Below are 14051 nucleotides of genomic sequence, written 5' to 3' on the forward strand. Positions count from 1 at the left end.
GGAGTCCTGGAGCAAGTGCTGCCCTGCTGATCTGGATGGCTTTGGTGCTCTGGTGGTCCCTGGGCTCATGTCCACCCACTGGTGGATGAGGATGAGTCCTGGGGCTAGTGCCAGCCCACTGGTGAGTGGAGCTATGGCCTAGGTTCTCTGGCTGCAGGGCCCTGAGGGTCCTGGAATTGGTATGTTGGCCTGCTAGTGGGCAGAGCTGGGGCCTGGGTGGTCCTGGGGCTAGTGCCAGCCCGTTGGTGGGTGAGGCTTGTCCAGGGGCTAGTGCCAGATTGATGGTGGGCAGAGCCAGTTCCCTCCAGATGGCTGTGGATTTGCAGGGGATCCCAGGACTAGTGCCAGTGCATTGGTGTGTGGGGTTAGATCCTAGGCCTTTTGGTGGACAGGGCTGTGTCCCAGGATAGTTGTACACTCAGAGAGTGTTAAGGCAATTGGCCTGCTGGCGGGTGGGGCTATATTCTCACCCAGGTAGCTGCTTGGCCTGAGGCGTCCCAGTACTTTTGCCAATGGGCTGGTGGGCAGGGCCAGGTCCTGGCACTAATAAGCTAGAGGGAGGACTCCAAAATGGCTCTTGCTAGCACCAGTGCTCATGTGGTAGAACAAGGTCCCCCAAATGGCTGCCACCAATGTCTATGTCTCCAAAGTGAGCTCCAGTTGCATCCTTCCTCTCTGAGAGGCACTCCGAGATCAGCAGGAGGGTCTGACCCAGACTCCTTTCAAATCACTGCTTCTGCCCTGGGTCCCAGAGCATCTGAGATTTTGTGTGTGCCCTGTAAGAGGGGAGTATCTATTTCCCACAGCCATCTGGCTCCCAAAAGCAAGCCCTGCTGGCCTTCAAAGCCAAATGTTCTAGAGGAATCATCTTCATGGTGCAGTACCCCCAGGCTGGGGAGCCTGATGCAGGGCCTGGACCCCTTGATCCTTAGGGAGAGCCTCTGTAATTGTAATTATCCTCCTAGTTGTGGCTCACTCACTGTGGGTATGGATATTGACTATACCGTGTCTCTGGCCCTTCTACACATCTCATGGTTTGTTTTTTTGTTTTTGTTTTTGAAGTATAGTTGATTTAAAATATTATATTAGTTTCAGGTCTACAATGTAGTGTGATTCAGTATTTTTGGAGAACATACTCCATTATAAGTTATGATAAGATAATGACTATAATTCCCTGTACTATACAATATATCCTTGTTGCTTATCTATTTTATACATGCTAGTTTGTGTCTGTTAATCCCATACACTTAATTTGTCCCTTCTCCCTTTGGTAACCACTAATTTCTTTTCTATGTCTATGAGTCTGTTTCTGTTTTGCATATACATTCATTTGTATTAATTTTTTAGATTCCACATATAAATGATATCATATAGTATTGGACTTTGGCTTATTTCACTAAGCATAACATTTTCTAAGTCCATCCACATTGCTGCAAATGGCAGAATTTCATTCTTTTTTGCATTGGTTGTATAGTGGTGAGCATAGGTGCCTTCCATTCTTTTTATGGCTGAGTAATAGTCTATGGAATACATACACCACATCTTCTTTTTTTTTTTTTTAGCATCTTTATTGGAGTATAATTGCTTTACAATGGTGTGTTAGTTTCTGCTTTACAACAAAGTGAATCAGTTATACATACATATATGTCCCCATATCTCTTCCCTCTTGTGTCTCCCATATATATGTGTTAGCATATGGTATTTGTTTTTCTCCTTTTGACTCACTTCACTCTGTATGACAGACTCCAGGTCCATCCACCTCACTACAAATAACTCGATTTCGTTTCCACATCTTCTTTATCCATTTATCTGTTGATGGGCACTTGGGTTGTCATGGTTTGTTCTTTATATAGTTAGTTGTAGAAGATCTTTTCTGCTAGTCTTCTGGTCTTTCTCAACAAAAGCTACTCTGTAAATATTTGTAATTTTGATGTGCCAGTGGGAGGAGGTGAGCTCGAGGTCTTTCTACGCAACCCCCCACCCCATCTTTGCCACTGCCCTCTATATTCAAAAAAATTAAAACTTTGCTCCAAATTATAAAACAAAGAAAACAAAGGAAACAAGGAAAAAGTATAAAGTGTGGGAAAAGTAAATTCAGCTCTATATTTTAGTGAATAAACTATAGCATGTTGAAGACTCAAGAAAGAAATTATGGAGGAAAAAAGTAACTCAAAAAAATCTGATTGGCAGAACTTAATGCCACTTATGATTTTAACTCTGAGATACTATAAGAAAGCTATTATTAAATATATTAGGTCCAGTAAAAGGAAATTATTGATAAAAGTTGTGTTTCAAATACCCACCTTCTAAAATTTCCCACACCCACATGTAAAAGAACAGCACAGAGAAGACTACTCACAGAAACAGCAATAATCCTAATTCACAAACTATTATGATTATTTTCTAATCATGTGATATTTGAACCCCTCCAGGAAAGACCTTGAGAAAAAATACTCTAGATTATAAGCAGGATGTGCATTTCTTTCAAAGTAATCAATACAGTTTTGTAAGTATAAAGCCGTTACCTAAAATACATTGGAATCAAAACTATTAAAATAATTTACACTTGAAACAGAGTCCAGGCAAATGAAATTCAGACAAATTACCAAAAAAATGAAATTGAAAAGAATAGCTATATAATAGTAGTTTGAGCTGGTTCTAGTGTTCCCTGTCAAGCCATCTCCTGAGTCTCTGTTCAACTGGGGGGGTCAGCTGAGGTAGGATGAGCTAGATGGCTCTGCTCATATGTCTTTTGGTTGGTACTGTTAATATTGGCTATAGGCAATGAGTGTCACTGTACATGTATCTCATTATCCAGGCAATTATTCCAGGCTTCTTCACATGGTGGTTTCAGAGTCTCAAACATCAGCGGGAGAGGGCAAACTTGAATTTACTAGTGCTTTTTAAGAAAAAATTTTTATTGAAGTATAGTTGGTGTATAACATTTTATAAGTTACTGGTGTACAATATAGTGATTCACAACTTTTTAAAGTTATACTCCATTTATAGTTATTACAAAATATTGGGTATATTCCCTGTGTTGTACGATATATCATTGTAGCTTATTTTATGCATAATAGTTTGTATCTTTTAATCCTCTACCCCTATATTGCCCCTCCACACTTCCCTCTCCCCACTTTTTAAGTCTCTAGTTACATCATGTTTGCTCTTGTTCAGTCAGTATGGAAGATAGCTACCCAATGGTGTGGATTCAGGGAGCAGAATCACTGCAGCCATTTTTACAAACAATATACCATGTGATTTATTGAGGTATCAACAGCTATTTGGTGGAAGAACAAAGATTTGGATATCCTGACCCTCAGTCCTCTTGTCTCAAAGCCTCATTTTAATTTGTTCCTTTGAACAGGAGTTAGTAATACAACTCCCTTGACCACCAAAACCTTAAATTGAGAATTCAGCCACCCTAGAGGTAAATTACCTAGAGGACCTTGATTTTCTTTCACCATTCTGATGCTGTTATCAAGCTTTATCTACCAAAGACTCCCTCTCAATAGTGTCAGACCTCAGTAATGCCATATAAGCACTCTGTCATTGTTCTGTCAATTTTAAGATTGGGTTAGAAATGTCTGATTAAGTGACTTAACCAAAATCACTCAGGACTAGCACCCAGGCCTCCTGAGTCAGAGTCCAGTTGTTTCCCAGCTGGACCCTAACTCTGCAAGAATGTCCCTGTACAAACAAAAGACTAAAATAATCAGAAGGAAGATAGCTTTTAATATTTTAGCTCTTCTGAATTCTCTTTTTCATTAACTGCATTAGGTTTGTCTTTCTCCAGTGCCTATTGCAATGCCTCATTGCATAGTAGGTAGTGAATAAATGTGTAATAAATAAGGGGGTAAGAACTTGTGCTTTTTCATTTTTCTTGATGTAGCAAAGCTGAGACAGGAACCTGGGGATTTTATTTGATTTTACTTCTCTGGAGAATTGTTTTAAATGGGAATGATTAGTACACTGCTGGTGGCTGTGTTTGTTGGTAAAACTTTTTGGAAGATATATTAGTAATCTCTGTGGAAAGACCCAATATGATGCATGTCTTTAATTTTACTCATTGAAATTCTAAGGATATAATTAAGGATGTATGATATTGCTGTTTTTAATTTTATATTGGCAGTAAGAGCATTTTTCAACATCATTATGAAATTCTTAGTTATCCATTTTTATTTTATTTTATTTTTAATTTGAAATATAATTGACATATAACATTATATTAGTTTCAGGTGTGCAACATAATGATTTGATATTTGTATATATTTCAGAATGATCACCAAAATAAGTCTAGTTAACATCCATCACCACACATAGTTACAAATCATTTTTCTTGTGATAAGAACTTTTAAGACTTACCCTCTTAGCAAATTTCGAATATGAAATACACTATTGTTGTTAACTATAGTCATCATACTGTATATTGCATCCCTATGCTTTATTTGTTTTATAACTGGAAATTGGTATCTTTTGACCCCTTTTACCCCATTTCACACCTCCAACCCCCACCCCATCCCACTGCCCGCCTCTGTTCTCCATATCTATGAATTTAGTTTTTTGTTTTTTTAGATTCCACATATAAGTAAATGAGATCATATGTTATTTGTCTTTCTCTGTATGACTTATTTCACTTAGTATATGCCCTCAAGATCCACCCATATTGTGGCAAATGGCAAGGTTTCTTTCTTTGCCTTATGGCTGAATAATATTCTATATAGATACCACATTTTCCTTATCCATTCATCCATAGATGGACATTTAGCTTGCTTCCATGTTTTGGCTATTGTAAATAATGCTACAGTGAACATGAGGGTGTAGTTGTGAATTCTCATAGGTACTTTAAGGCACAATCACCACATTTTCCCAAGTGCATTTGGTAATAAAATCTTGCTAGATAACCACCACAGGTAGAATAAGAGAAAGTAGAAGGCAATGGTGGGAAGGCAGAAGGCCAGGATCCAGTCCTAGAATAACAGAATGTCCTTTCCCATCTTTTTCTGGTCCTCTGCCCTTTCTATACATTCCTTCTATTATTTTGTTTTCTCTTTTTCCCCCTCTTTTGTAACTTCTTTCTAAATTTGTGTTCTTTTTTCTATGTTAATAGGCTATGTCTCAGTTCTTATGCATTTTTAAATGTGTGTATATATATATAATATATATATGATATGTATGTATATACCTTCACACATATACATCTATATTCAGTGGACTTATCAAGAAAATTAAAAGTTCATTTTTTTTCCATTATGGTTTATTACAGTATATTGAATATAGTTCCCTGTGCTTTATAGTAGGACCTTGTTGTTTATCCATTTTATATGTAGTAGATTGTATAAAAGTTCCTTTTTAACGATAATATGGTATTTCCTGTAACTGGTATTTCTTAGGTCCTAAGAATCTCATTGCAATATTTGTTCCTTATTTCCAGAGTTGCAATCACATAGTTGTTAAATAAGATAATTTAAAATTTCCCTTTAATGGATTGAATGTGATTCTACATCTCCAGTATCCTGATTATCTGCATTTAAAAATGGAATACAAATGCCATCTGATTTTTCTATCTGTAAAATTTCTTTGCAGATTAAATTTCCCTTTAATGGGTTGAATGTGATTCTACATCTCCAGTATCCTGATTATCTGCATTTAAAAATAGAATACAAATGCCATCTGATTTTTCTATCTGTAAAATTTCTTTGCAGATACTTTTAATTACAATTCCTGGCTTTTTGATTAATTATACCTTAATTCTTTGGTATTTGGCATCTGTGAATAAATTAGTTTTGAAAACCACCACATGGTTATTATTTTCAGCTATCCTTGTGAGTTCAGATCCTATGCTGACTTCATCTGCTATAAAAGACCTGGGTAAGTAGAGTTTTCTCTTTTCCTATATTTAAAATATATTCCATGCTTAAACTGTTTAGTTTTAAGATCTTTTGTTCACTATAGCTTTTCACTATGTGAAGTGGGGTGCTGGGACATTGGGGTTTGAGCCTAGAGATTCAGGTGGTGATGCTTAGAACAGAAGGAAATGCCAGTGATGGGCTTACTTAGTATTTTAAGTCTTACATTCAGTTGTGGAATAGGGCAGGGGATTATTTGTAATCCTTGACTTTATACATGCTTCTACCCTGAGCCAACAGAGTAGTTCTGGGGGAATCGCAATATTGCATGTACATTGCGGTGACATTTCTATTGCCCAAAACCTCTTTTCTGTTGAAAACACTGTCGTTAAGATAATGCTATTTGTAAAAAAAAAAAAAAAAAAAAAGAAAAGAAAAGTCTTTGGAGTGTTTGTCACCATTAAGACCAAAAGCCTAAAAAGTCAAAAACAATAAAATCATTAATGATACAGTGTGTACTATTTTGGGAGAAAGAAATCTATATTTAAAAGTATAAAATACCAAGTCAATGTAACCCAGAAAAAACCCAAGAGCCTCATTCAAAAAAAAATTACCTAATTTGTATTCCCTCAGCTATTTTTTTTTGGTGGGGGTGGTGTACACGGGCCTCTCACTGCTGGTGGCCTCTCCCGTTGCGGAGCACAGGCTCCGGACGCACAGGCTCAGCGGCCATGGCTCACGGGCCTAGCCGCTCCGCCGCATGTGGGATCTTCCCGGACCGGGGCACGAACCCGTGTTCCCTGCATCGGCAGGCAGACTCTCAACCACTGCGCCACCAGGGAAGCCCTTGGCAACATTTTTGTCTGAGTTTTCAAAGCAAGACTTTTATATATTTTTTACTTTATTCTCAAAAATAAAATCTGCCCAGGCCAATGTTTGGAGTACATGAATACATTCACATTGTCTTGGGCTTTTTAGGGTCCACTGACTTCTCTTATGTTCCTTGTCTGTTATTTATTTCCAAATACTGACATTTTGTTATAGCCCCATTTTCTAAAATGGAATAGTTATACAACAGTGTCAGTTAGGGTTTGTCTTTGTCTTTGTTTTTGACTAAAAAAACAACACCAAAACATAGTGGCTTAAAACTGCATTTATATTTTATTTCTCATGAGTCTGGCAGTTCTGATGGCATGGGCTGGGCTCCACTGATCGTGGTAGGCTCACTAATGAATCTCCAGTCAGCTGGAGGGTCATCTGGGGACTAAGTGATCTAGGATGGCCTCAACTAGGAAAATCCACTTTTCTTCCATGTATTTCTCACATTCCTCCAGAAGGGTAGCCAGGGAATGCTGCCATGGTGGTGGCAGGGATCCAAGAGAGAGGAAGCAGAAATCTTCCTCAAGCCTCTGCTTTCATTGTCTCATTAAAATAATAATAATAATAATTTTTTTAAATTTAAAAAAACAGATCTCTTTGGTGAGAGAAACTGCAACATCTTACAGCAGAGGGCCTGGATGCAGGGAGAGGTGAAGAATTGGACCATCAAGGCAATTGAACTTCCACAGAAACAGACTGCCTTGGCTTTTCTTCTCTTCCAACAGCATACTTACTGTATTAGATTGTGATCACAGCTATAGAGTGGTTGGTTCGCAAGGAGGGCTTTTACCATTTCCTTAATAATATTTCATTTCTATGGACATTTTGAAAATCATTAAAGATGCTCAAAGTTATAGTTTTGCCCCTACAGGCACATTGAATAGCAAAGAAAAAATGATAATTGATGGATATCTAAGCTTAGAATATCATCCTAAATAGAGGAGGATTAGGATGGAAGTAGATTATATCAGGGTGCTCTCCATTAATGGAGCTCGATTTCTAAAACCATTGAAAGTGATGTATGGGAAAGTCAGACAATTTCTAATTCTAGTGTGATTATCAGGACAATTGCCTTATTACTTTGGTTAGGTACCGTGGTATAAAGCCTTAGTTTATAAATATACTTTATTCCTCCACCATCATTTTTTTCTTGTCTTAAATGCATGATATATGTATTTATATAAGCCAAGTCTCAGAATTAAAAGTAATAAATTTTATGTTTTCATCTGTGCTTTGAAACAAGGAATGAGAGCTCTAATTGATTATCTTACTTACATAAACTATAATCAACCACAATTAATTTGGTAACTAATCATGGTGATCTAGACTTAACTTGTAGTTGATACATAATGAAATTTCCTTGAAGGGAGTTTACAAACATGACTAAAGTATATTTAAGTATGTAGGAAAAGTATGTGATATAAATACATAGCTAAGAATATCCTTCTAATTGCTGATAAAATTTTATTCTTCAACATTGATGAAGTTTTTACCACCTTAAAAAAATATTTTTCCTTCTGCAGGTCTTTCCAGAGGCCTCGTCAATTTAATTAATGGAGAAAGTCTGATGACCTCTATAGTGTCTTTAATAGTGTTTACTAGTATTATGGATATTAACTTTGGCTTGCAAAAAAAGATAAACTATTCCTTAGGTAAGGACTTATTTTTTTCTTAATTTCTTAATATTAGAATCCTGTATTTTCTGAAAGTTGACATGGATTTTGTAACACCTTACCATAAGTTATGCTTATACAAACATAATCGTAATAGTATAATGATTTACTCTTCACAAAGCACTACCACACATCCCTTATTTAATATCTGTTGTAGTTTTGTTGTGAGGCTGAGTTGGGACTTTTCACGAGGATGCATATAGAAGCAACATTCCACAGGCCTAGGCTGAACCAGAACACTTGATAACAAGAATGAGAGATGTTGTTTTTTATGCGTTGAAGATGAACTCAAAAGATAAGCCAGGTAGTGCATCCACCAGTGGCGAGAGGAGGTGGCTTCCCTTCCCTTCACCCTGGGACTATCTCCCTCCAGGCAATACAGAAAGCTGTCAGCTCAGGGAGGAAATGTGAGTTATACAGCCATCTACAGGGCCTGAGCGCAGTGCTTGTAAGCAGAGACTGTAATATACCTGGAAGCTCATTTACCACATTCAGATAGCCCTGAACAATAAGTATTTTATTTCCTTTATCACATGTGTATGTGTGCATGTGTGTGTATGAAATAAATGATATATGCACACTATGAGTGATTATAAAGTATTTATAAAGTATACAGATGAGTAATTATCACTCAGGACCAGAAATACAGTTACCAGCACTCCCATGAGCATCTTATATGTCCCTTCCCCATGCTTTCAGTGGTTCTCAGTGTGTAGTCTCAATAAAATTAGAAATGAAAAAGGAGAGGTTACAACCAACACCACAGAAATACAAAGGACCATAGGAGACTACTATAGGCAACTATATGCCACTAAAATGGAAAACCTAGAAAAAATGGACATTTTTTTAGAAAGGTACAATCTCCCAAGACCAAACCAGGAAGAAATAGAAAATATGAACAGACTAATTACAAGCACTGAAATTGAATCTGTGATTTCAAAAACTCCCAACAAACAAAAGACCAGGACCAGATGGCTTCACAGGTGAATTCTACCAAACATTTAGAGAAGAATTAATACCTATTCTTCTGAAACTATTCCAAAAAATTGCAGAGAAAAGAACACTTCCAAACTCATTCTATGAGGTCACCATCACTCTCATACCAAAACCAGACAAAGATATCAAAAAAAAAAAAATGAAAAAGAAAAAGAAAATTACAGGCCAATATCACTGATGAACGTAGATGCAAAAATCCTCCACAAAACACTAGCAATACAAATCCAGCAATACATTAAAAGGATCATACACCATGATCAAGTGGGATTTATTCCAGGGATACAAGGATTTTTCAGTATCTGCAAATCAATCCAGGTGATACACCACATTAACAAATTGAAGAATAAAAACAATATGATCATCTCAATAGATATAGAAAAAGCTTTTGATAAAATTCAACATCCATTTATGATAAAATCTTTCCAGAAAGTGAGTGTAGAGGGAACCTACCTCAGCATAATAAAGGCCATATATGACAAACACACAGCTAACATCACATTCGATAGTGAAAAACTGAAAGCATTTCCTCTGTGATCAGAACAAGACAAGGATGTCTGCTCTCCCCACTTTTATTCATCATGGTTTTGGAAGCCCTAGCCACAGAAATCAGAGGAAAAAAAAAGAATTAAAAGGGATCCAAATTGGAAAAGAAGAAATAAAACTGTCACTATTCTCAGATGACATGATACTATACACAGAAAATCCCAAAGACACTACCATAAAACTACTAGAGCTCATCAATGAATTTGGTAAAGTTGCAGGATACAAAACTAATACACAGAAATCTGTTGAATTTCTATACACTAACAGTGAAAGATCAAAAAGGGAAATTAAGGAAACAATCCCATTTACCACCACATCAAAAAAGATAAAATACCTAGGAATAAACCTACCTAAGGTGACAAAATACCTGTGCTCTGAAAACTGTAAGCCGCTGATGAAAGAAATCAAAGATGACACAAACAGATGGAAAGATATACATGTTCTTGAATTGGAAGAATCAATATTGTCAAAATGACTATACTACCCAAGGCAATCTACAGAGTCAAGGCAATTCCTATCAAATTACCAATGGCATTTTTCACAGAACTAGAACAAAAAATTTTTTAATTTGTATGGAAACACAAAAGACCTCGAAAGCAAACTTGAAAAAGAAAAAACTGAAAGCATTTCCTCTGTGATCAGAACAAGACAAGGATGTCTGCTCTCCCCACTTTTATTCATCATGGTTTTGGAAGCCCTAGCCACAGAAATCAGAGGAAAAAAAAAGAATTAAAAGGGATCCAAATTGGAAAAGAAGAAATAAAACTGTCACTATTCTCAGATGACATGATACTATACACAGAAAATCCCAAAGACACTACCATAAAACTACTAGAGCTCATCAATGAATTTGGTAAAGTTGCAGGATACAAAACTAATACACAGAAATCTGTTGAATTTCTATACACTAACAGTGAAAGATCAAAAAGGGAAATTAAGGAAACAATCCCATTTACCACCACATCAAAAAAGATAAAATACCTAGGAATAAACCTACCTAAGGTGACAAAATACCTGTGCTCTGAAAACTGTAAGCCGCTGATGAAAGAAATCAAAGATGACACAAACAGATGGAAAGATATACATGTTCTTGAATTGGAAGAATCAATATTGTCAAAATGACTATACTACCCAAGGCAATCTACAGAGTCAAGGCAATTCCTATCAAATTACCAATGGCATTTTTCACAGAACTAGAACAAAAAATTTTTTAATTTGTATGGAAACACAAAAGACCTCGAAAGCAAACTTGAAAAAGAAAAACAGAACTGGAGGAATCAGGCTCCCTGACCTCAGACTATACTACAAAGCTACAGTAATCAAAACGGTGTGGTACTGGTATACCATACTGTTTTGATTACTGACTATTCTTTTCCAAAAAGAATCACACCTCTCATGTCTTCCTGTAGGGAGCTGGTTCAGGTGGTGGACAATTACCCTACTTGGGCATAAGAAGCACTTGCTTTCAGTATTGTTCTGTATCCAATTATTTTACCCAGGCCATGGCAGCTTGGAACATCAACTGGAACCCCAGTTTAGCACAGGAAGGTACATCCTCTTTAAATGCTTCATATATGCCATCTGTGGTGTATAAGAAAACCAAACCAACTACCTACATACAACCTTTTCCAAAATCCAGAGTACAAAACGAGGTGACACCATACAGCACTTAGAGAGTTTTTACCGTAAAATTTGCTGCAGATAAGGCCTTCCTGAAGATGAATAAGGTGAACAAAAAAGAAATGTTTATATTCAGAAGCATCTTAAAAACTCAAGAGCCACCCTTGGGGAAAACTGAAAAATGTAAAATGTAGTCATACATGCTGGTCAGAAGGATCCAAGCCCAGCCCCTACACCTGATCTAGTATTCTACCAGGTCCCATTTAAGAGAGTAAATACTGATCACAGAATTTCAGGGAACTTTATCAGAGGCAACATCTACAATCTAATCAAAAGAACTTTCTTGATATTCACTGAGAAGCAAAAAAAAAAAAAAAAAAAAAAAAGGAAGAAAGAAAAGTACTGATGTAGAAGTTAATTCATTCATTAATCCAACAGTTACTTGTTGATATGTACTATGTGATAGCTCCTATTCTAGGCCCTGGTGATTCAGCCATGAACATAATACTCCTTGCTTTTGTGGAGCTTGCCTCAAAATTTTGACTATAATCAATGGAATAGAATTTTGTTTTTGATTAGATTTCAGAGGAGTAAAAACTTTTAAGTAATCATTGTTAAAATGATAATAGTAACAACATTTTATTACAAATGTCTGCTGTAGGAAGAAGAGAAGAGTGAACTTATTTTCTTTGACATCAGGACTTTCTCTGAATTTTTGATAGGAGAATTTCCCCTAAGAAAGGTTCTTGATAAGTTTTACTGGTATTTCATTTATATCAGTTAACACAACTGTGAAACAGTAATTTTCATAGTAATCATTATTTTATAACATGTAATTATTTAAACAGTATTGCTCTATCTTTGAAGTAAACACATATTTCATAATAGGGAAAACCAAGAAGCTATTGCACTCAGAGGTTCTTACCTTTTCCTATTTGTATATTAGAAGTTTAAGAACATTGTAAGAAATAATGGATTTGCTTTGAGGCTTTTCCTGACCTAATAAATCCATTCAGCACATATTGTACTCATTAAGAGCTATTTTTTTTTCTTAAAGGGGAAAGCAACTTTTAAACTGGGTCTTTTAACTCCAGTTCCCTGCATCCTTCTGAAACCAGAGTCGGCCTCCAGCCTATGTTTCATTTACAGGAGGTGCTAGATTCCCAAAATTATCATCATGGTCAACTCCTTACCTAGAATGGATGTGACTTAGAGGGTCATTCATGAAATTCTCCTCCCAAGTTCACACTATCCCTATGGATGTTAAATCTTTCTGCTTGGCATATCTAGAAACCGTGGCTCCCTTTCAGCCATAGGAATGAGACTAGGTAGAGAAGGAATCTAAATAGCCTCAGTACTCTTAATAGCGCCCTCTCCACCAGTGGACATGATTAAGGATTCATAAATGGATTCTTTCTCCTTCATTTTACTATCTCAGAGCATAGTTCTAGGATTTACTTCCCCAAATTTAGCCTTGTTTTTTGATGTGGCTACTGTTGCTGTTTTCTGTTGGCCATTCTTTGTTTCGATTTTGTTCTTGCTCTTCACATATTCTGTTGAAGTTGATCCTTCAGGCTTTCCTGACCCCAAGACCCACCCCAAGACAATACAGGAAATTCACTCAGCTGGGACTCAGAGGCATTCCTTTTTTTGTATTTCTTTGTGTGTATTATGTTAGACCTGGAAAATAAGTTCCATGGGTTTAGAGACTTTCTACTTCTTGTTCATTACTGTTTTTCCAAAATGTATTACAATTTTGGCACTGAATAAATATATATTCCCTAATGGGGACTGAAAAAAGCTCTTAAACTAAACTGATCAAATTCAAACTTTGCTCCTCTGTTCCTCACCCTGTAAAGATGGAAAGGACTTCCTCACCCCCTGAAAATGCCTGATTCCAGCAATCAAGGCTATCAAGGGCTTAGGTTTCCTGTTTTCCTGGGAAGGGCATCATAACGACTGTAGAAAGGAATTTGGCAAGATATAATAATATCGATAAAGGATCAACTATCCTTTAGTGTAGTAATTCCACTTCTGGGGCCTAAGGAAGTAATCAGAGAATTACAAAATAATTATGTACAGAAATATACACTGCAACATTGCTTATCAGGGAAAAAACTGGAAACAATGAAACGCCCAACAATAAGGAACCAATTAGATCGGTTTGGCAGGCCAAGACAATACAGGAAATTCACTCAGCTGGGACTCAGAGGCATTCCTTTTTTTGTATTTCTTTGTGTGTATTATGTTAGACCTGGAAAATAAGTTCCATGGGTTTAGAGACTTTCTACTTCTTGTTCATTACTGTTTTTCCAAAATGTATTACAATTTTGGCACTGAATAAATATATATTCCCTAATGGGGACTGAAAAAAGCTCTTAAACTAAACTGATCAAATTTTACAAACTTGCGTCCTACTTTTAACATTTGAAAAGAAACTCTTTCAGTTTAGGAATAAGAAAATACCCTACATCTACCCCAAAGACTATGA

The 14051-nt window shown here is 36.6% G+C and overlaps 1 protein-coding gene across 1 annotated transcript in view; it reads left to right on the plus strand.

The window, feature by feature from the left end:
• Positions 1–14051, plus strand: part of SLC9C1 (solute carrier family 9 member C1) — a 116448-nt gene that overhangs the window by 23081 nt on the left and 79316 nt on the right. The window contains exons 6-7 of the mRNA XM_007104009.2: positions 5706–5871; positions 8252–8380. Of these exons, the coding sequence (XP_007104071.2) occupies positions 5706–5871; positions 8252–8380 (295 nt within the window). The remainder of the gene's footprint in view (positions 1–5705; positions 5872–8251; positions 8381–14051) is intronic.

Source organism: Physeter macrocephalus, chromosome 1 (genome assembly GCF_002837175.3).
Source record: "Physeter macrocephalus isolate SW-GA chromosome 1, ASM283717v5, whole genome shotgun sequence".
NCBI classification, from domain to species: Eukaryota; Metazoa; Chordata; class Mammalia; order Artiodactyla; family Physeteridae; genus Physeter; species Physeter macrocephalus.